This window comes from Uloborus diversus, chromosome 5 (assembly GCF_026930045.1).
Source record: "Uloborus diversus isolate 005 chromosome 5, Udiv.v.3.1, whole genome shotgun sequence".
NCBI classification, from domain to species: Eukaryota; Metazoa; Arthropoda; class Arachnida; order Araneae; family Uloboridae; genus Uloborus; species Uloborus diversus.
In genome coordinates, this window is record NC_072735.1 from 84514848 (window position 1) to 84537756 (window position 22909).

Here is a 22909-nt window from a genome sequence, read left to right on the forward strand (position 1 = left end):
AATTCGCCGCCGGGAACATAGAGCGCCGAGCATTTTAGGCCCCGGGAATACTGGCACAATATGCTCGGCGCCCAATCTTCCTAGACCGAATTCTTTAATTGACGGTGTTTGAGGGAACTTGATCTAGTGAACTGTTATGACAGCTACATTCATTATTTCAGCTACTTTCAAGTGTTTCCCACACAAGGATTGTCGATGGATTATGCAGTGAAAAAGCATGGGTTGAACATCTGCAACTATTTTTATAAAATTGGAATTGCTTCAAACTATTCCGATTTTGTTACCACACACTTTTTTCACTATCTCTAGTAACACCTTTTAGGTATTTTAAATCAAGCCTAAGGTTAGAAATGGTTTCAAGCATTTTTCCAAAAATTTTGTCCCCGGTCACATTACTCTCCAGGAAATGCCCAACGCCAGGGCATTTCCAGGAGAATGTGGCGCGGAGAAGAGCGATGGGGTGCTGCACTCGTAGTTCACGGTAAAAGCTGAAAAGACTTAAAATAATTATTGGAAATTAAAAATAATGTCTCAATTATATTTCCAACTAGACTTATCTCTGTTCCGAAAGAAAAAAAAAAGTTTATAGACTTCCCGCGGGCCGTAGGTTGGAGAGCACTGGCGTAGACCACAAAATCTGGTGATGAAATCATCGTACTCAGATAGGAAAATACAAAACTTTATTTTAATAGTGTACAGCAAAAATTTTCAGACAAAATAAAGGTAAGAAATCGATACATAGAAGTCTTCTCTTCCAACTAAAAAATTAAATATCTTCCAAGGCTAGGTAGCTCATCGGAAATTACCTAAATGCGCATGATTGAATGCATGGCATTTCAAAAGCTAAGCATTATTGCAAATGTTGACTAAAAACGAAATCAGGATGTGAAAGTGCATCTGCTATTATATTTCTCTCGCTGACAAAAAAAAAAAATCCAGAGGAAGCATCAGACAATTACATACCACTCAAAATGGTAGCAATCATGCTGTGATGCGATTAAAACAAAACCTTATAAAAAGTTTTAATTATATGATGATTATCAGGAATTTACCTATTCAAAAATTTAAAAAGAAAGAAAACTTTAAAAAAACAAACATTGGATTATTAGAAAAAAACATCTAACCCAAACGTAAAAGATAAAAATACCAAGACCACATATTTTTCGAAATTAGCATGTGCTTCGTATCCAAGAAAGAAAATACAAGTCAAGCGAGGCATATGTGAAAATTAGTCTCTTTGTTTTGAATTGATGAAATACAGAAGTATTTTTTTCTTCTGCAACAAAATGACCAATTACATCATGGTGATTGTAAATATTTATTTTCGTGTGGACTTGACACTTTATTTATTGCAATATAAAAATTTTGTCTGCTAATTTTTGCATTACGTTAAACTGGAGTAGCTTGTATGCAAGTCTGGCCTCAATATACAGTTAATATACTATTTTATTCAAACAAAATTTCCCGTAACTAATAATTCTTTTGCACGGAACCATTCCGAAAGACTTGTGGCTCAGCATCAGTTTCCTAAGTATAATTGGTTTATAACTGTCAATACCCAACACGATTATTATGCTGGACCTCACTCCTAGTATAATTCAATGCAAGTTTATCACATTCAAAAATGAAAGTGATAAAAGTGTCCAAAGGCTAATTCAACGGCCTTTCTAGACATAAAATTTCACTGTGCTATGCAGGATCGCAAAATAAAAACCTGTTTTGTATCAAAATGCTGTACATTTGAATAAAAATATTTAATACTCAAGAAAAAGAAACATGCTGCATATTTTATACCATAATAATACCCATTATAACTTTTAATGCATACTGGTATATTTTTCAGTTTGTATTGCTACTAAATGTCCAAGTTACCACTGTGATGCTTGAATATCTAATTTTTTCATCAAAAGTTTTCACACATGGAACAGAAAGTGTTCATAACAGGACTTACCTTGTTGTTTCAAACAGGAATGAAAATTTATTTCACTGCGACAGAAATTTTGTCGTTATAGTATTCTCTGTAAGTAATGAGATTATAGCTGCATAACCAAAACAATGCATCAAGTGAACAAAGTAGGTACATTAGTGATTAGAAATAAATTCAGGATGCGAATTAGTCTCTTACTGTATTTTCAAAAGGGTTTGCCGATATATATCAGTCGTTATAAATATCCGATATTTTGAAAATATCCTGATATTTTCGATATTCATTTTTTGGACTACCGTACTTTCAGTATAAAAAGTATATTAATCATAGCAATATTGTTCTTTTATTATTAAAAATAACCAAAAATAGGTGTTCTATATTTTTATGATGTATTAATACATCTTTAATATAATAAAGTAACATAATATTCCTTTTTTACTTTTATTTTATATTCATAAAATTATTAGTAATGCAACAATTTTAAATCGCATTAAAAGTGCCTATTCAAATATTAAACATTGCTCAGAAAAAAAAATGTCTAATGACTGTGTAAGGACTAATGCATATATATATTTTTTATTTCTGAGTCATATAAATGTGTAGTAGTAGAAAGTAGCTAACAAAAGAAAAATGAGTAAAAAAACTAATGCTAAATTAACTCCATTAAAATTGATAGAAATGTAAAATGAAATATTAGATATAAATAATGAAAGAAACCATAATTAAAAGTCTACATATTGTAATTATAACATAAATAAAGAGCGGTTTGAGAATGCATTTACTATTTGGAGACTTTAGTTCGTGCTAGTTGAAAATATCGGATATATATCAAAATATCAGATATTTTTGAAAATATTATATTTTCGAATCCTGATTTTCAAGATCTTTGCTTCCCGGAAATACATGTTCAAATGGAAAGAATATCCAATTTGACTAACATAACTGGATTTAATGCTTAAATGTTTTGAAATAACATTCCACCCTACCCACATGTATGTATGCGTCTTGCTTTTCTTCAACACATAATCAAACTAGAGTATGAATAAAGCTTGAAACGCATCTGCTTGACTGGTACATTTTTTAAAAACTAAGTTAAATGACAATACATATTCGTCAATTTTAAAAGCTCTTTTTGTGCGGTAGACATTGAAGACTCAAAAACATGAAATTATTGTTTAACATGCATAAAAAAAGTAACACATGAAGTGGAAAAAGAAGTTCCCTGATTAAGTTCACCAAATTTCCCTGATTTATGTTATCAATGATAATGGTTCCCTACCTGAAAAACATTGCATATTAAATAAAATGCAGTGTTTAGAACGGTTTAAGTTGTTAATTAAAAATATATTTTGAAAAGATGATCCTTTTTTTTTGGTAAAAATAGTGTATTAAAAATTATAGGCAGAGAAATATTGTAGGAAATCTAAAACAAATATTTTACTTCCAGGAACCAGTTAACATAAGAATTCTAAGATATTATTAAAACCACTCTTAAAGAAATATCTAATCATGATAAAACTAAAGCATTTAAGCGGAAATAATCTTGAACTGAATTTTCAAGCAGTATAATTGTTGCTGCAAGAATAATAAGTGATAGTTAAAGTATAAAAGTAATGTAGTTTTACTTATGTAAATAATACTGCCGTGTGCAGGTAAAAGACAGTATCTGCAGAAATTAGTTTTCGAGATATTTGAAGAAATGTGTGGTGGACTCAATACTAACAATGGGGAAAATGTTGGAATTAAAACATTTTATTCGGGCCTCCTTTTCAGCGGAAACCAAATAAGCGAGTATGTACAATAGATGACAAAAATGCAGTTACTGCCCTTTACCTGCACACGGCAGAATAGACATATTTACGTAAAACAAATTGTTATCTTTCAACAACCAGTCGTATTGAGCTATTCTCTAATCAAGAACTTAGGTTTTTATGAATGAATACAGCATTTTAACTATTAAAAAATAATAAAAATATTTACTTATGTACACAACTCATTTCATTAGTTGTCGAAAAAAAAAAAAAAAAAAAGAATTTCAAAATGTATATGGTTTTAAAATAATAGAGTTTCAAAGCCTGAAAAAAAAAACCCTTCATGTAATCTGAAGTGACAGCAAATAATACCATGGCCAAAAAGAAAAGAAAAAGGATTTTCAGTTAAAATTTAATTTTAGCAATTAAATTAAAAACACCAAGTGATAACTTTTAAAATTTTTTCAGCATTAATTTTAAAAACAGATTTTTTTCTTGAAATCGTGATAACAGTATGCTAATTACTTCAAGACAATGAGTAAAAGCAAGGGAGCCAAGTCATTAATGACGGCTTCCTCTTTGCCTGTAGGGTTGTTTATTTTACGTAGCTTGGAATGCTTGGTAGGAAAATTCAAGCAAGGTAAAATAAACAACTTTACAGACACGGAAGCAATTTTAGGAAGCTCATCCTAAGATTGAATACTTTGACCTTGAGGAAAAAAGATGGACAAATAAATATGCGGCACTGTATAATCACATCTCATTAATTTTACTTTTTTAAAACAAATAATTCGTGGAAAATTCATAGGGAATCAAAATACTTCATTTTCCAAGGAAAAAACTTTTTTTTTTCTTCATTTGATCAATGTTCCCTGAATTTGTTATTTTCCCAAAATTCCCCGAGTGATAAAGTTCCCTGACCTGTCGCCACCTTGAGTAAGGAATATTGTAGACATGTTTCTGACACATGGAATCTCCTTTTTAATGCAAAGCTATGACCTTATGGCTGAAAATATATTCGAAATGAGTATTGGATTTGTATGCGTTTTAAACAGTTTACCACCATTTTTCAAAGGTTAATATTTTTGTATCAAAAACATAATATTCTTTTGCATTAAAAGATAAACTCATTAAGAAATAAATTTTCATCTAGTATCATTTGAGGTAGTTTTACAACGTGGACGCACTAACCTCTCTTCTAGCAGGTAAAAGGGCCTTGCCCCCTTTTAATTAATGGTCGATTGAAAAACTATTTTTTATATGGTGGATTGATTTATTTCTCAAAAATAAAAGCTATATTTCAAATAAATGGACTTTTCTCATGTTATTTCATAAAAAGGGAACTTCAAATTCGAAGGAGGAAATTTAGTGATAACCTGCCCTCATATTTAAAGCCAAAAGTTTTTTTGGGGTCATTCAATCAGTAACAGCCCATCCAATTTTACCAAAAAAAAAAACCCTTTAGGCACATTGCTCCCTATTCCTTTACACTTTTTCTGATCCCATTTTTTGAGTGCACCAGCCATTATGCACAAACCTTCCTTGCAATAGTTGCCTTTTTTCATTAATCATTCAACTTGGGATTGGCAGGATTTAAACAAATTTTTTTCCTCACAAAATTTATATGGCCTCACATGATGTTCTGCACTGCTTTATTTATTTTCTTTCTTTTGGATAACCAATATAGGAGTAAAAATATAACTTTTGGTACTAGTACAAAATTTTGCTATTTCAAACACTAGTTGTGGTAGGCGAAACATTGGAATTTCGGGGAACTCCAATAATTTAAAACATCCGGATATAAAACTTGCTACAGTACAATTACCAAAAAAAGCAAGTGGCAGAAACCTAAAATGCATTTCCATCTTGAAAGTTTTGCTTGTATCTGACAAACTTTTTCGCAGTGAACAAGATTAAAGATTAATTTGAAATTTCTTGGGGGGGGGGGGGATGATTTAGTAGATTCAGGGCCGCCCTAGGCGAGGTTGACAAGTGTTACCTCCCCCCCTCCATTGCTTTTTCTAAAAGTAATTCAAATACAAATCGGTAATAAACAAAAAAATAAAATCCTGACATATCCCAGCCCTAAAACTGTTTTCTGGAATCAAATACTTCCTATAGACTGGTACATTATAATCCTATAACTTCAAACTGTTGCTTTTCTCTCATTTGTCATTTAAAACTAAATAAATAAAAACCTATCATTATTTAAAACAAATGCAGGACGGGTTTGGAATCTCTAAACAAGTCGCAATCAGTGGCATAGGAACTTTGTAAAACAAGGGGGAGCAGGGGCTCATAGTGGAAAGTGTCTGGGATAGAAGAGGCAGAAGCAATGGCGCAACCAGAGAATAATTTTATGGGGGAGGGGTAATAGATTTTCTCCTTTGAAATGGACGTCAATCATTCCATCTCTCTTTCCCAGCAATATTTTCAATCATATCTAATGTATTATACATCAAGGGCGGATTCAGGGGAGGGTCAACAGGTCAGCTGACCCCCCTGTGATGCGATTCATATTATGATTATTATTAAACTTCAAATTTTTAGATCCGAAAAAATAGCACCTGGAAGCAATGTGAATCTTTTTTTTTTGCTTGGTTCTGTTCGGTATTTCTTTTTAGCGCATCATAATTCAAAGGATTGACTGGATTCGTTGACTGGGTCACTGCTATTTTTAATTTTTGCTAATTTCCAAAATAAATTATTTCTAATGAGATTAACGTCTTTCAGAGCACTCTTCCAACTGAAACCACATGTCGTGTGAGCGTTATCTGAGCTTTTTTCAACTATTTAATAGCTGTATTCTCATGTATTCAGAGCTTAGGGTCACGAGACCAGCCTGTCTACCTAAAGAAATATGAGTTTTGATGAACATTTGAGAGAATATAATCTATGGCAGAGCTTCGCAACCGGTGTGCCGCGGTATTTTCGTAGTTATACAAAAACAAAGAGCCTTGACGTATTTTATTTTAAAGTTACGACCGAATAGCGTTTGTATCGTTCTGCAACTTCTCAATTTAATCTGTCGATTATGTGCAATAAGACATACCCAACAAGGGGAGAGGCGGGGTTTGCTGCCCCACCTCTTTTTAACTTCTTGTGATCCTATTACTTTCAGTTTTTGAAAACGGATTTTAATTTCCACGAAATCAACTAATTATACAGAATTTTTTTCTAAATCTTTCGCAAACGGGAGTATTGTCCTCTCCCTGAGGAATTTTAGCCCCAGCTTTAGCATTTGTTTTCCTTTTTTCCAGTTCCGATACTAGTTTCCTTTTATCATAGTTTCTCAAAGCTCGGTTCTGAGACTTAGTAAAATAGAAATTAAAACCATACACTGTTTCTTCCATCGTGAAACTCTCATGGAAGAACTTACCAGATGAGCTGAAGTCAGCTTTGGCTGAAGTCGTGAAAATCGTGAATTTCATAAAATCAAAGCAGCGTAATTCTCGCCTTTTCTCCGTACTTTGTGAAGAAATGGGGGCAGAACATCTCTCCCTACTTCTTCATATAGAGATTCGCTGGCTTTCGCGTGGTGAGGTACTATCAAGAATTTTTGATTGAAGGACGAGGTACGACAGTTAATTCTCTTCACCTGCGGATGCATCAGCTAAAAGACCTTTCTTTGAAGGCGCGAGAAGAATTTATGAACCTCAAGAGCGACCGTACTCTTAAACTTAAGTTGAACAAAGTGCCTCAGGACGAATTTTGGTTGCTGGTTAAAAATGAGTGTATCTCACTATATCTTGTCTTGCTATTGATGTGCTGCTACCATTTTCAACTACATATCATTGCGAACTCAGCCTCTCAGCTTTCGCACTTATAAAAAACAGTAAAAGATCATCTCTAAAGAGCCTTGATCAAGAACTTCGTGTAGCTCTTTCCAGCATAGAGCCGAACATCAAACGTCTTTCAAAAATTAGTGTCAAACGGAAGTTAGGTGCATGGTTTTTAATTTATTGCTTGCTTCTTTCTTGAAACATTATTTGATAAATTGTTTAACTGCAGTGTGCACTTTAAAGACACGTTTGACAGAAATGCTTTAAAACATATGAAGCATAATTTTCTGTAAATAGCTATAGTTTTGTTGTTCATTATCAACCTCAATACATTCGAAATATTTCTGCTTTCTAAATAAATTTAGATATACTACGTTTGTTATAATTGTTTTATTCATATGAAAAACGTCCCCTCCCCCCGTTTTTTTCTTTTTTTTTACCAGTGAATGATAAAAACATTTCTATATTACCATTTCGAAATTAAGTTCAGTGTGCCTCGTTGATCTAGAAATTTCATAAGTGTGCCGCAAAGTAAAAAAGGTTGAGAAGCACTGATCTATGGCACAGACTGCGGCATTGAAAAATGTGCTCAGTAGTGGTTTTTCCACTACTGAGCACTTTCCAATCCTAAGTGGGCCACATACTATAGAGTAACATTTCCACATCAATTATATCCAAAAGTTTTCCGACAACTACAAAATTGATGCACAAAACGGTAAAACTAGAAAAATGAAAATCCACGGATTTTAAATACAGTCAATTCGCAATAACTCTATGCTATATTTCCTCCCAAAAGGTGTTATGATGGCGAGTGTAAAGTGGTGCAAGCCACAAGACGCTGCATTTCATATCCAGGTGAATATTGGTCGTACTAATGTCAAACTTTTCGCGATAGAATTATTTTTACTGCAATTTTAACTGTGTTCAAGTATTTCGCTATGTGCATTGGTTCAATTTATAGGTTACTAGAGGAAACGACAGATGTTGTTCTGTTCAATGTAAATTAAAAAGTTAAAATTTTTTAATGAACTATCAAGTGTTTGAACCGTTCTGTTGAAAAAAAGAAGTAAAAAAAAATGTTTTAAGCTGTTATGGTGTCAGAATTCATATATTTATTATAACTTGATTTATCTAATGCCTACTGAGCAGTTGTTTTTATTAACTATTTTTTCTCTTGTACTTGATGGTTTGTTCTTTCAGCCATAAACAAGAGATAAAAAGTGTCCTCAGATATTTAAGTGTAAAAAACTAACTGCCCATCTAGAACAAACGGGAAATCCCGCTGCAACATCCCTCATATGAAAAAGAATAAAAGAATCGAAAGGATATCGGTTAGAAAAATGATAAAGGTAAAAACGGTTCTCTGAATAAGCGAAAATCTTTCATCTCCCCCCCCCCCCCCGATGTTAAACAAACACATTATTCAACTAAAATGATTAAAAACTCCTTAAAAACAATTCTTTGCGATTTGAAATATTTTGCCAAAAAAGCAAAAAATACAATAAATTACATTAACAGTATCTGTAACATGTAAACAAATGATTGTGCAACTCTATTGTTTATAGCCAAAGTCGCCAAGCCACCACGTTACTGTAATCCAGCCGATCAGTGAGAGAAGCCAACTCCGACTAATTAGTAGTCTGATCTTTTGAAAGAAACTTTTTAAGCTTCATATATTGCCTAATTTGTTCTTTCCACCAAAGATAAAGATCTTCCACTGCACTGCTCTTTTGTGTACAGAACTACCCTGTTGTAATTTATCTCGACAAAAATAAAATTTGTTTCGTCTTTAAATTCCATCATCTTTTCCTCAAATAATGTACCGATTAGTTAGATGATCCTTAAAGCATTCTTGACATTGGTGCCAAAACTCAGATGGATTTCATCCGAGAAACAAATGTTGCTAGGTACGGTACTTTCTGATCATTTGGTAAGGAAAACCTAAAGCACCGATCTGGTCACATGGTTCAACTACGACGACAGAATACACGTTTTGCGTGAACCTTGCAGTTACTTTAAAATATATGACGGGACCTAAAATCGTTGCTTTCAAGAAATGAAGGCTTCACTCTCTCTCTCTCTACGTTGTATCTATTCTCAATTGACATATCACAGTAGGGCAATTCCATGGTGTCGGACGTAAAAAATGAAGAAAAATTTCTCAGTTTTAATTCCATTTACCAAATATAAACTGTTCCAAAATGATCAAATTTATTTACAAGATACTTACTACATCCCACTGAATAAAAAATCATGTTGGTTTTTCAAAATAGATCCCTAAAGTATAAATTAAAAAAATTTAAAGAGTTGGTGTCGGACGTTAACACACAAATAGTAAAATTGATGGTTCACTTTTGAAGCATATATTACAGTTTTCAAATGATATTATAAGGAATAAAATTTTAAAAAATATTTTTAGCTTGGTGTCGGACGTAAATTGTTCGTATTGGATGTAAACTATTGCTCTTAAATGTAAATACATAACAATGATTACAGTTATAAATATGTAAATTATAGGTTAAATATACTGAAACAAAATTTACCAAGTAAATTCAAAAGTAGGGTTGATTGGGGGAAGTGGGACACTGGGGTAAGTGGGTCACCCCCCAAAAACTGAAATATCCATATGGTTTTTATACTTTTTTGCATTGATCATGTCATGGTTCATCATAGTGATTAGTTTTGCATATATTTGGGTTAAATGGAATTTTTTTCTATGTCAGAGAACTTAGTCAAAAAAAAAAAAAAAAAAAATCTGAACAATATTTTTTGGCGAGTTTAGGCAGCATTTTTCAAAGAAGTGTTTCCCGGTTAGCATTTATTTTTTTATGATCATTAAACATTCATGTACAGTTTAACTTAAAGTGCATACTGCAGTCAGAATTTTTGAGTAAAATATTATTAAAAACTCTTTTAGAGGAGGGGCCCCACTTACCCCGTAAAATTTTGCTATAAGACGTCCCCACACTATGGGGTAAGTAGTCCCCCCCCCCCCTAACAGTGAGGATTTGAAAATCAAAAGCAACTTTGATGAAATATTTGTATTACTGAAATACAAGACAACTATGATGACTTAGTAGGAATTGATAGTTCATCTACAAAAGCTGGTGATTAGTTATTTGTGAAACTTACATGAAAGAAAACCATCAAGATTTATATGGGTTGAATGTTGATAATGATTCTTCCTTAGCCAACTTTACATAGACGCAGTCATTTAGTGTTTCTAATTTCTTTTTACGCTTATAGTTTGGCAAATTTGATCTTAATCAACTGTATTACGTTCATTCAACACACCTTTTCTCAAAAGGGGTCCTACTTACCCCTATCAACCCTAAATGTATATACAATAAATTCACTAAGTTATTTTTTATGCATGTTTCACTTGACTTTGAAATTAAAGGCAAAAAAAGGAGAAACAGTTGAAAACATATGTTATTTAAAGGAATGTAACAGTGTCGGAAATAAAAAAATTTTTACGTCCGACACCTAGATTTTAGTAAAAAATATTCACTTGTTACAAAATGAAAATAGGTTACATCAAAGAGATTGAAATTCTTACTTTGTACCCAAAAACACATGTATGTAGCTTTAAAATTATTGGCTGAGCATAATTAACTGCCCATTTTGGTGTCGGACGTAAACACTTAATGTACCGCAGAGGAATTCTTTTACAAATCAAAATGAATTATATTTTGACGCATTTTTGTAACATCTCACTCAACAATTGATTAAAATAAATATTAATCATTCATAGTCCAGTCAATAAGTAGAAAAAAACAGGCTTGCCTTACAAAAAATGGGGTCAAAGATTTTATTTTTTAAATTTGTGTATACAAGTGCCAATATGAAAAAACCAAGTTATCCAACACCAAAGACCCCCAAAAAATTGTGACTTTTCGTCGTATTTTCAAAATATCTCAAAAATGGTTAAAATTTCATAATACATCGTTTGCTTTTGGAGTCTAGTGGGAACTAATCTGTCAGCCAGAAATGCTACTGTGTCCAGCGGGGGGTGGGGGTGGAGCAAGAAACTCAAACTACTCTAACTGTCGATAAACTCTCTGAAACTAAAGTTTCTATTCAAGTTCTAATAATTATGACGCCTTGCTTTCGGTGTGAAAGCTTTTTTTTCGGAGTGGAGGAAAACGGTCTATTTTCAAAGAGCTATAGCAAGCTTGTTATTTGTGCTACAAAAAAGTTGTAGGAAATTTTATGTTCTTTAAACTTTACATTTAAAACTTTTTTCTAAGTTGAACCATTTCGGAGATATTTTGTAAAAAAAAAAAAAATCAAATTTTTGTGGTTTTTCGGCCCCCAAAAGTTCTTCCGGGGTCTTTCGTGTTGGATAACTTGGTTTTTCCATATTGGCACCAATATGTACAAATTAAAAAAATAAAATCTTTGACCCCATTTTTTGCAAGGTAAAATGTATCTATTGACTGGACTATCAGGAGATATAGCAATCCAATGTTTAAATTAATTAACAAAAACGTTTCCGATTCGAATCCATCGCGCTTCGAAACCATGCTTGCCAAAACTTAATTCCCCTATGAAAAATTGATCAAAATCGGTCCAGCCGTTTAAAAGCCTTATGGTGACAAACGTCCGCACAGAAGATTTTTATACATTAAGATTTTGTTTAATTCGTTTTAAACAATCTAGATGACCTGGATCCCTTATTAGTCTAGGTTAACGAGTTTCTACTTTAGTTTTCAAAACAATGTTTGTCAAAATTCTTGGTTGGAGTTACAATTAATTTATTTAAAAAAACTTACTCTAAAAAATATCGGCAGTATTTAAATTTAAAGGGGGCATCACAAAATAAATATGTTTTAGTTATTTTTTACATCTATCTTATCTCTTTCATTTTCTTTAAGACAAGGTAGAAAAACAATATTTTTTTTAACGTTTAAACTAACAAAATTAAGTGCACACAAGAGGAAACTTGATAAACGTAGGAAATTATTTTCATTTCTTTATAAGCTCAATTTTATTGTGCAAAATTTTCACTTCCTACCCCTTTAAAACTTTCATATCGGATAAAGTATATCCAAAACTACACAAAAGGAACCATAAATTTGCGCTGTAGATTTTAATTAGATTTATTGTTTTTAATCGCCTATTAATCTGTCGATGGGACTGAAAACATTCACCCTTGTGTTTCATTACTTTCTGCAGCTTAACCCTGAAACATTTAAACGAGAAAAGAGGGTGATGAATTACGCATGCACTATCAGATTGAGTTACGTCACTGACGTTTCCCCCCCTTGTTCCTTCTTACACGCCGCTAAGATCCAACCCTCGTTCTTCTAAGGCCCTCCTGCTCTAGCCTCTTAGAAGAGTGTTAATCACTAACTCTTCCTTGATCTTCAAATGAAAATATTGGCTATAAAACTGAAAAACAATTAGGGGCCATTTTCAAAATATGGGGCATATAGGGGGAAAACGGCAGTAGTATTTGGATGCAGAGGGTCATTTTACATAAGACTCAGCAATAATTATGTCAAAAGCATTTTGAAGTTTTTTTTTGCCGCGCAGTGTCATTAAACTAAAAAAAAAGTGTGGAAGGGGGGGGGGAGCTTGGGTTAAAATTAAAAAGTGGGTAAAGTCGTCCATTCTTGACTACACCACTGTCATGGGTGCAAGTTTGGTGATGTGTTCAAGACGGAAAATATTTTCAGCCCCCCCCCCCGCCCTGGGGTGCAGAAAGCCCCCCTCTCATTGTGTTTACTAAACGCAGTGTAAGTTTTTGTTTTTCCATTGAGAGAGCAACTCCTTTCCACACATCGCCAAAGACAACCCAAAGTTTTATGACTTCAATTTCGAAAATGTTTCTCGAAACATTTTCTCTCTTAACTCACTCAAAAATAGCCAAAATAGCATTTCAATACTTTGGAGAGAGAACCCCCCCCCCCCCGAACTCTCTCCTTTAAGTTTACTAAATTTTACTTAACTTTGCGGTTTCCCCTTTTCATCACTGAAGATTTAAGAATTTAAATTCTAAAACGTATTGAGAGAAAGGCTTCGAATTCCCTCTCCTGAAGTCTTCCAAAGATTACCTAAAGCTGAATACTTCAGCTTTGAATATTTTTTGGGAAAGGAGAACCCCGAACCCCAAGACGGTCCAAAGTTACGCATTTAAGACTCCAGTTTCGGAATTTCACCTAAAGAGAGCCCCCTCCCTCCTTCTTGACATTGCCAAAGACAGCCTAAAAGATTTAAGACTTCAATTACAAACACTTTTCGAGAGAAGGTCGCAAATGCCCTTTAACTTAAGTCATTTAAGTATAGCCTCAAATAGTTTTTAATACATCAGCTACAAACATTTTCATGTTAGAACACCAAAACCATCTATCATAAATTCACCAAAGATTGCCTAAATTAGCGTTTTTAAGACTCCAGTCTTCGATTCTTTTTTAAAACCCACTTTTACCAGGGGTGATTGTGAGTTCATCAAAAAATACCTGAAAGTTTCAAAGCAAGAACGAGGGGAAGGGGGGGGGGAGAATCTTTGACCCCTATTACTTAAGTGCACCTTAGCCATAGTATTAAATAGTTTTGAGTGAAAATATTGTGGGTACATTTGATTAAATTTTTAATGGATTACAAAGTTACTTTTGAGCTGGTGTTATAAATTATCTTGACATTTGTCCATCTTAAGGGATAGGTGTTTATCTTAAGACTCTTTCAGGTATATTTGATGAGTATTATATAATAAAAAAATTGCGCAGGTAGGGAGATAAAAGCATAACAAAAAAAAAAAAATAATTCCGGTATTTTCGGACCTAAAAATACCGGAAATACGTAAGAAAATACCGGAAATTCGGTAAAATACCGGAGCACAATCACCCCTGTTTTACATCATTAGAGACAGCCTAAAACTTTTTGACTTTTAAATTTTTAAGAGTTTGCAGGGGAGAAATATCGAACCACTCCTAGATTCAAAAATATTTTAAATTCAGTTTTTCGATATTTTATACTCAGTATTACTGTAACCCGTGAGTAACCCCCCCTCCAGGTTGTCCAAGATATCAAACGTTTCAAGACCTCAGTATCGTGGGTTAATTTGTCGACAGATTACCCTCTTTCAAGAGCAGCGTTTTTTCGCAAACTCGTGCTGTCGTTATTCATCTCCTTTCCTTTCTCCCCCCCCACCCATATTTCCATTTTAGCGAATGTTCAATTCAATGACATTAGAATTTAGTGATTCCTCAAGTCTTGGTCAAAAATGAAGGAACGGTTTGCCCATCGGTGTTTCCAACCAGCTTAAAATCCCCCCCCCCCCCATTATTTCCAAAATTCCCATTTTCATTAAAATCTTCAAAATCCTTGATAGTTTCTGTATTACCTGGTATGTGGACGCCCTTTGCTGTGGCGAAAATATTTCATCTTGTCAGCAATCACTCTCAATCGGTGATGCAGATTTAACTCTTAAGACATTTTAAGAGCGTACATAATTTTTATTTATGCGTGTAAAGTTTGCCCCCCCCCCCCAAAAAAAAAAAAAAAAAACACACACAAATGAAAAAAAACGAAAGGATAATCGAAAATAGCATGAGAAAAGGCTAAATTTTCAATTAGAGTCTATTGCTTCAAAAAATCAGGGAGAATAGCGAGCAACTCCTCGGTCTGCAATGCAGTGAGTTGGAAATAACAAAGCTATACCTAAAAAAAGTCAAACGGCGCGAGCCGAAAAGCCACTCCTCCAAAAGCACGTTGCAAACAAAACAAGCACATGGCGGAAAACCGAGAGGATGACGATGTAAATTCGTGGTTATGGAACAGTCCAGTAATATTAAAGCATATTTTTCAAATACTCAATTTTTCTTTTTTCATTAAAAATTAAAAGAAAGTCATTGAATTTCTTTCCGTCCCGGAAAATTTGTCAAGACGGAAATCCGTCCCGAGACGGAAGGTCTTGCACCCATGACCGTCTAAAATTAAAAGCAAATTTATAGAATTTACTTGATTATAATGGTAGCTATTGTTAGTAATTTCTTCAATTACATACTGCTTTCAGAAAATGAGTTACGGAGAGGTTCCCTAATTATCGCATGAAAAAATAATAGAATCACAATGTATAGGGGGGACATAATCATCCTAAACACATTATAATGAAAAGAGAACAGAATTATTCATGATTTTATATTCAATTATTTTTATAAATTTTAAAGATGAAAATACTGGAAATCTCCGAATTTTAAAAAGATGAAAATTCCAGAAATCCGCTAAAATACCGTAGCACAATCTCTCCTGTGTGTCAATTTACGTTTTAATGCATCCCTAGTAGTAAACCTTAATTTTATTTTAGTTATGTTCAATAATTTCAAGAAATATTGTACATTTAGTTAGTTTTCAAAAAATTATGACACATTGCAGTTTAAAATAGCTAATTTTAATCTACTTTCTAGTTAAGAATAAGGATTTCACAATAAAACTAATTCATGAATTGAAAGATAATTAAATTATTCTAAAATATTATGGTGTCAGTTAAAAAAAAGAAGCAAAGATACATTACCAAACAAAAAACTTACCATCACAAGTGATCTGATGAACAAAACTTGCCTTTTATTTTATTCTTCTGTCCTAGCACTCCCCCCCCCCCCCCCCCCCCCCCGAAACCTTTTTTTTGAAAAGATCTTCCACAAAATGACGTTCACTCTGAATAAATTTTTATATCTAAACATGCCTGGAATTCAAAGCCCCCATTTTGCTTGGAGGAGTACGAAAATATGAAACCAAATTTTTCTCATCCCGACTTTTTTGATGATGAGGCACTTGGAACTAGTAAAGTACAATCATTCTAGCCTGTGCCACAAGGCCCCCCGCAATGAATAAAAATCTTTTTTGCTTCATCATTTGGAAGTAATTTTTAATTAACAGGAACACAAGTAGAGTGCAATGATTATGCTATTTATAACATGGAGCAATAACGAATTTATTTCATAGCTTACTTTCGTTAATTTATATTAACGAAATTTACTATACCATAACTTTCATGTATTGTAGTTGCAATAAAGCCTCGAGTACCAAGCCCTTGGCCCTAGTTAGAATTATTGATGCGACAACCATATCATTAGTTTTCTTTGTTCAATACAAAAAATATTTTGAACTTTGAAAAAAAAAATCTTCACTGTCTAATTCATTTTGGATTTTTGTATGCCATAGTACAAATAATGAGACTTTTTTCAGAACAAGAATTAAGATATTTCAAGTAAGGCGAATTAAGAAACAAATTGTTTTTTTTCTCTCATTTCAACTATGAACATTCTAATTGAAACAAGACTCTTCCAAGTACTTTCCAAATACATTGGAAAATATTTAAATATCAAAGCTTCTTGAAAAAGCTAACATGACAAATTAAATATTTTAGTCAAATCAATGATAATTTAACTAATAAGCATCATGATATACACTTGAAGCATTATTTGCATTCGGCTAACCTGTCCAATACTTAAATTGGGAAAGCATTCACTGGTTTTGGGATAAAATTTTATCTGTAATATTCAGAACCTTAAATGTTGAATGCTTCATCATAAAAAAATAAAATAAATTATATACCATTTATTATGCTTCTTTTCATCGTTGGGTCAAGTATGATAACTCTTGAAACTTTCATCAGTGAATTACGACAAAATGAAATCTTCTTGCCAAGCTTCAAAACGCATTGAAAATTTGTCACACAAGAGCAAGGGAGGTAATACAATACCATAACATGGACCTCTTAGAAAACTAAGGGATTTTTAGTGCCTGTTTAGAGCTATGTTTGACTATCTAAAATTCATGTCTAAAATAAGAGATACTTAGAGAGATTCATGGTTTGAAAAAAAACTATATCTTGAATTTCCCTCCCAGAAAACCTAATTGAAGATATGTCAAACATAAAACTTCTCAGCAAGCATATTTGGCAATCAATTCACAATTCCAACATCTTGGTATTTTTAAAACTTGTACGACCATATTTGCCAAAAAAATATGCAATGCTGTACACTTTCGATAGAAGTTAACTAGGTTTAAAAAACCATCCACATCCTATGTTATGAACCATTTTATTATCTATTTAAATGATGTATGCTCAAAGTCAATTTATCAAATTCGGGAAGTTTTTTCTATTCCCATCCATAGCCCTTGTTTTACTTTTAAGTCTTCCAGAGATGAAATGGTTCAATCGCCAAATTAATCGCCATGTGCCAATATCATCGATATACCATGTTCGGCAATTTTTGCACTTATTTTTGAAAATTTCTTCAAAATTAGTTTTCACATGTTTCATAAAATCCCCCAAAACATTCTTTTCTCACAATAAAATTTTCTTCACAAAATATTTGGCATTACTACTGAACGTTTGCTTAAAAAACCAAACGGGGTATTATTGTCATTTCGAAATAAGGGAGTTATACACCAACCAATACAGATACAATTATACTTCGTATGATTATTAAAATATCCCCTTTCATCAACTGGAAAATTCTTGATTACATCAATTTTGGAAAAATAGATTGTTTAAAATAGTATTGTAAATGCTGAAAAGTATCATAAAAACTGTGTCAGAAGTTTCTTTTCACGAAATGACATCTCCCACATTAGCATAGTTTAACTCAACTTTTCTTATGCAACTGTGTTAGATAATAATCTTGATGATCTTTTTCTCTCTATTAAATCCATTCAAAATAAAGAACGCATATAGAGTAACAGATCAAAAATGCAATTTAGTTGACAATTTATTAACCACAATAAAAGTGTCATCAAGATCAAACTCTGACCTTTTAATACAGCACAATTGAATTACATGATATAAATTTTCCAAGTTTCCAAATTTGCAGTTCTTCTGTTACAAACTTATGCAGATTACATAGTTCTTCTAATTTCAATGAATCGTTCTCTCAGATTGTTTTTCAAATTAGCAAAACTCATATTTTCTAACTAATTTTTGAAGGACTTAAGTTAAAAGCCTTGTTTGATCTGATAAAAATGAACAGCATAATACACATATGTGCCATTCTCAAAAAAATATATCTTATTTACATTATACTTGGCTAAAATCTTTTGGAGAACATTGCATAGTATGATGAAATAACGGACAAATGACACGAGCATGGAAATGAATTCGAATATGAAATTCAATAGAAACATGTACAATAAACAATCAAACAGCAAAACTTAACACTAATAACATAATCGGACTCTTATTTTTCACTGCTGTTAAATAAGCATAACTAAAAATCTCTTGAAAAGTATTAGAATTTAAAGAACAATTTCATTACTTACATACTAAATCTAATATGTAGCTTTATAACATGAGAATTGAAGGAAATCATGATCATTATTTGAAAAATGAAGCAAGATCAAGCATTTTTTCTCTTTCACACAATTCTAAACCTTTTCTTTTTCTTCACTTGAAAGTGTTGTCCATAATGAATAGTCACTTCAAAAACGAATGATTTTAGATGCTATATCATGAATTCACATTTAGAACTTATCTAATGCAACAAAAATCTAAAATAAGGTTAGAAAAATGACAAACATCAAATATGGTGAAAGTTAAATGCTAATAATACATTCTCTTATGACCTCTTGGGGGATATCCAGGTTTATCCATAGGTCTTCGTTCATGGAATTTCCAATCTTCTCTCGGTTTACTTCTTGGGACAAAATGTTTTTCGGAGGAACTTGGGCCCGGAGGGGGACCTCTATAATCATTACGAGAAGAATAGACTCTTCGTTCAGGGGCACCATGGTAGGTTACCTCTCTTCTTTCTTCACGATCAAATTTTGGATGTGGTGGTGGTATATCTGGTTTTTCTCTACGAAAATCATCATGGTGAGAAAATTCTGGCTTTTTGTACCCTGAATGCTCACGACTGTATGGAAATTTACTGAAACTACTTGATGGCTCACCATCATATGGTGGACCTTCACGCCTCTTTTCGGCCCACATTGGTGGAGGTCCACCTCCTCTACCTCTGAAAGGTCTTTTGCCCATTTGTGCCTGCCTTCTCAATTTTTCCCTCTCGACTTCCAATTGCTCCCGTTCCATTCTTTGCTTTGCCCTTTCAATTTTTAGCATTTCTGCCTTTTCCCTTTCTAACATCTCTCTTTCAATTCTCAGCTGATTCTTTTCTCGCTCCAACCTATATGCTTCCTCTTTCTGTTTGCGAACTATTACCCTATGACGGAACATTTCCTCATCTCGCCTTTCTCTTTCCCGCATATAATCACGAGGCATGATCCTGCTACCCCTACTTTTGAACGAATCATACCGAAAACCACGGGAAAAAGATCTATATCCCGGACGATCAAAGGGCGGACGCCCAAAGGGGCGCCTGAATCCAACAGTGAATCGCCCTCTCCCTCTAAAGGAAGAAGAACCACGACCACGAAATCCAAAAGGACGCCTGAAGGGTGGTCTCCCATAACGACCTCTAAAATAAGACCTACCTTCATAACTACGATATCCTCTGTCCTCACTTCCCCTTTCGCCATCACTTTTATCCTTGTCCTCCTCAGCTTCTATATGTGAAGAATCTTTTCTTTTGTCATCATCAGCAGATGATTGAGATTTTTTAATGTCATGATCAGATTTGCCTGGAGTAGCTTCTTCACCTTTAGAAACTTGCTTTTTTGCACTTGAAGCCTCAGATTTTTTGACAATCGGAGCAGTTTGCCTTCTTTCAACGGATATAACATGGCCACCAAATTCAGTGCGGTGCAATTTTTGGATACACTTCGATGCATCTTTACTAGTAGCCATTGTGAGTAAACCATACCATTTTCTTTGGGTTCCCTTAGTGCTTCTGACTATTTTGGCAGAAGTAACTTTGCCGTGCTTACTGAACAAATTCTTCAGATCAGAAACTTTAGAAGTGCTTGCTAGTCCAGTAACCCAAAGTGTTCGGGCTGTCAAAGCTACCTGTTGAACCTTATCTTTACCAATGACTTTTAATACTTTGCTCTTACTTCCTTTCTCAGCACTATTCGAATCTTCAGCATTTGTTTCACTCTGATTGGCGTCGGTAACTTCTGCTTCTTCAAGTTTTGAAACATCCGATGATGTAACTTCCATAGCATTATCGTCATTTGAAGGTTTTGAATTTTCTTGCCTCACCTGAGCAGTCATTCGAAAGCGAGCACTTTCAGTATCCTCTTTGTGCTTATAATCATCCATCTCTTCGTCACTACACGGGGTATCGTCGTCTTCATCATCATCATCTAGCTGCTCAGATTTTTGACTGATCTCACCGCATTCCATTTCTTCCTCTTCACCAATATCAGAGCTTTTTCGTTTTGCATTACTTTTAGCATTTGTGGATTCATTATTCAGCTCGAAATCATGCTCATCAGGATCAACTCCTTCGTCTTCTAAAGCATTTCGCAATCTTTCAATCAATACCGACTTGACACCTGTTTTGTCAAGCCCTCTCTTGTCTAATTCTGCCTTTAAATCGGCAACTTTTAGATCACTAATCTTCAGTTCGACTTTAGCGCTCATCTTTGAGCCCAATAATATTGAAATTCCAAGAAAACGAATTGCGTAAAAGCCGGCAATTCAAAATGGCTCCTACGAGCCCGATCGACAAGCTTCTTTGTTGATAGAAGAGTTGAGAAACAGTTGTTGTGTTTCAGTGATATGCAAATAAATTAAGTTTACATCAGTAAATTATCAAATGAATCCTATAACGTTATTTTAAAAAAAGCATTTTTTTTTCATCTTTTTTTTCTTGCGTTGTCGAAAAGAAGAGGAAATTTATTGAAGAGCCATTGAGTCAAAAGCATGTGAGAGAGAAAGTACATCTTGTTGCAATATGAATGTCTCAACAAGCATAAAAAGAAGAAAAAGCATTTTATGCAAAGGGCGTAATAATATATTGTGCTTGAAAAGCAAGCACGTTTGAAACTTAATGCCAACATTGCAAAACAGTTTCCTGCAACCACGTGACATGGTACTTAGACCGAGGACGACGAGGGAAAAGAGGGTTGAATGAGCCATTCCATTTCAGATCAGGCAGGGTCTGTCACATGACCATCACCGATTTTTTTTGAAAAAAATTACAGTAGTTACAACTAAGGGACATATGAAATAACCCCAAAAGGATTTTGCAAGAAATTTTTTTTTTCTTCAGTTATAGCCTATTAAAATTCTGCACGAAATCCGCCATTTTGGAAAAAAACGGCAAAACACTCCATTTCAAATGGACATTATTTCAAAAGTATTTAACCTATTTGAATAATTCTTTTTTCTAAAAATAAATAAGGACCCATCTATCCAGACATCGTTTTTGAAAGTTTAGTTAGGTTTTTTGATAAAGAAAAAAAATCATTTTTGTCGCGAAAAAACTGCATTTTTACCGATTTTATGATTTTTTTTCTACATGAAAAAAAAGTTTTTTTTACTAAACGGAGATGGCAGTCTAAAGCCCTTATATGATAGTTTCATAACATATTTTATTATAATCCTTGGATGCACACAGCCTCGGAAATAAAATTTAAAATTTTAAAAATTTTCAAAAATTAGAGATTTTTGAAGTGATTTTACTCAAAAATCCACTTTGTAAAAATCTAAAAATTGGCTCATTTGAACCCCATATAATGCTTAACAAGTGGGTAGACACCGCATCCCGTATTTTTTCCCATAAAATGTTTTATGATTTTTTGAAAGTGACCTTATCGCAGATGGCATGCATGTAAAATAAAAATTTCTAATAATTTCAGTCACTGAAAATCTGATGAAATTAATGCCTAATAACTACAATAATGGTGCACTTTATCAGCAACAAATAAAATTTTACTGACTTTTAATAATGTAGCAGTATCAAACCGCTTCTGATGACCCAGTCAATTCGTCTTTTTGTACTTCGTTATATGAATATATTTTTCTGCTGATCAGCGCCTAATTGTTATGGGAGCTGAGATCCCATACTTCCTTATTTGTTTCATTCAAATTTTTGTATTTTTGACCGAATTCAGGCCACTTAAGCATTAAAATAAGTTCTGAAGACTGTAGGGATCCTGACCTTCTTTTGTTAGAAATTGGATCCCTGGCTATAATAGCTACCTTTGGTGATCTGTTTGTTTACCTCAACTTACAACCATGTTCAATTAATTATTTCTCTCATAAAACAGTGGGCTTTTTAAATTCTTAAACTACAAGTGAGTTTTGCGGTATGAAGTTAGTATACATATTCTTACGTATAAAAGTAATCATTCTAGGTAGGATCCAAAAATTATGTGACAACATTCGCCAATGTCAAACCAAAGCACGAAATTAAAATTAATCGTTTTAAATGCATTGTATTGTTCTTATTCCCTTTGATGGTTTCCCCTGTCGCGTAATTGAGTTGAAGAGAAAGATAATTGAAAGAGAAAAAATATGATTCGTTGCTGCATATAAAAATAACGGTGAATGCATAGCTTTGGAGACAAAATAAAGTAATATTTATAATAATAATAAA

The 22909-nt window shown here is 33.3% G+C and overlaps 1 protein-coding gene across 1 annotated transcript; it reads right to left on the reverse strand.

Annotated features, from left to right (window-relative positions):
* Window positions 1-18163: 18163 nt before the first annotated feature.
* Window positions 18164-21027, reverse strand: LOC129222001 (SAFB-like transcription modulator). The gene has a single exon (XM_054856414.1). The coding sequence runs from the start codon at window positions 20947-20949 to the stop codon at window positions 19009-19011; it is 1941 nt and encodes a 646-aa protein (XP_054712389.1). The 5' UTR covers window positions 20950-21027; the 3' UTR covers window positions 18164-19008.
* Between the last annotated feature and the right edge of the window lie 1882 nt (window positions 21028-22909).

What these genes read in the sequence shown, in the direction of transcription:
- LOC129222001 (XM_054856414.1), bottom strand. Translation starts at nt 20,949, where the DNA reads ATGAGCGCTAAAGTCGAACTGAAGATTAGTGATCTAAAAGTTGCCGAT.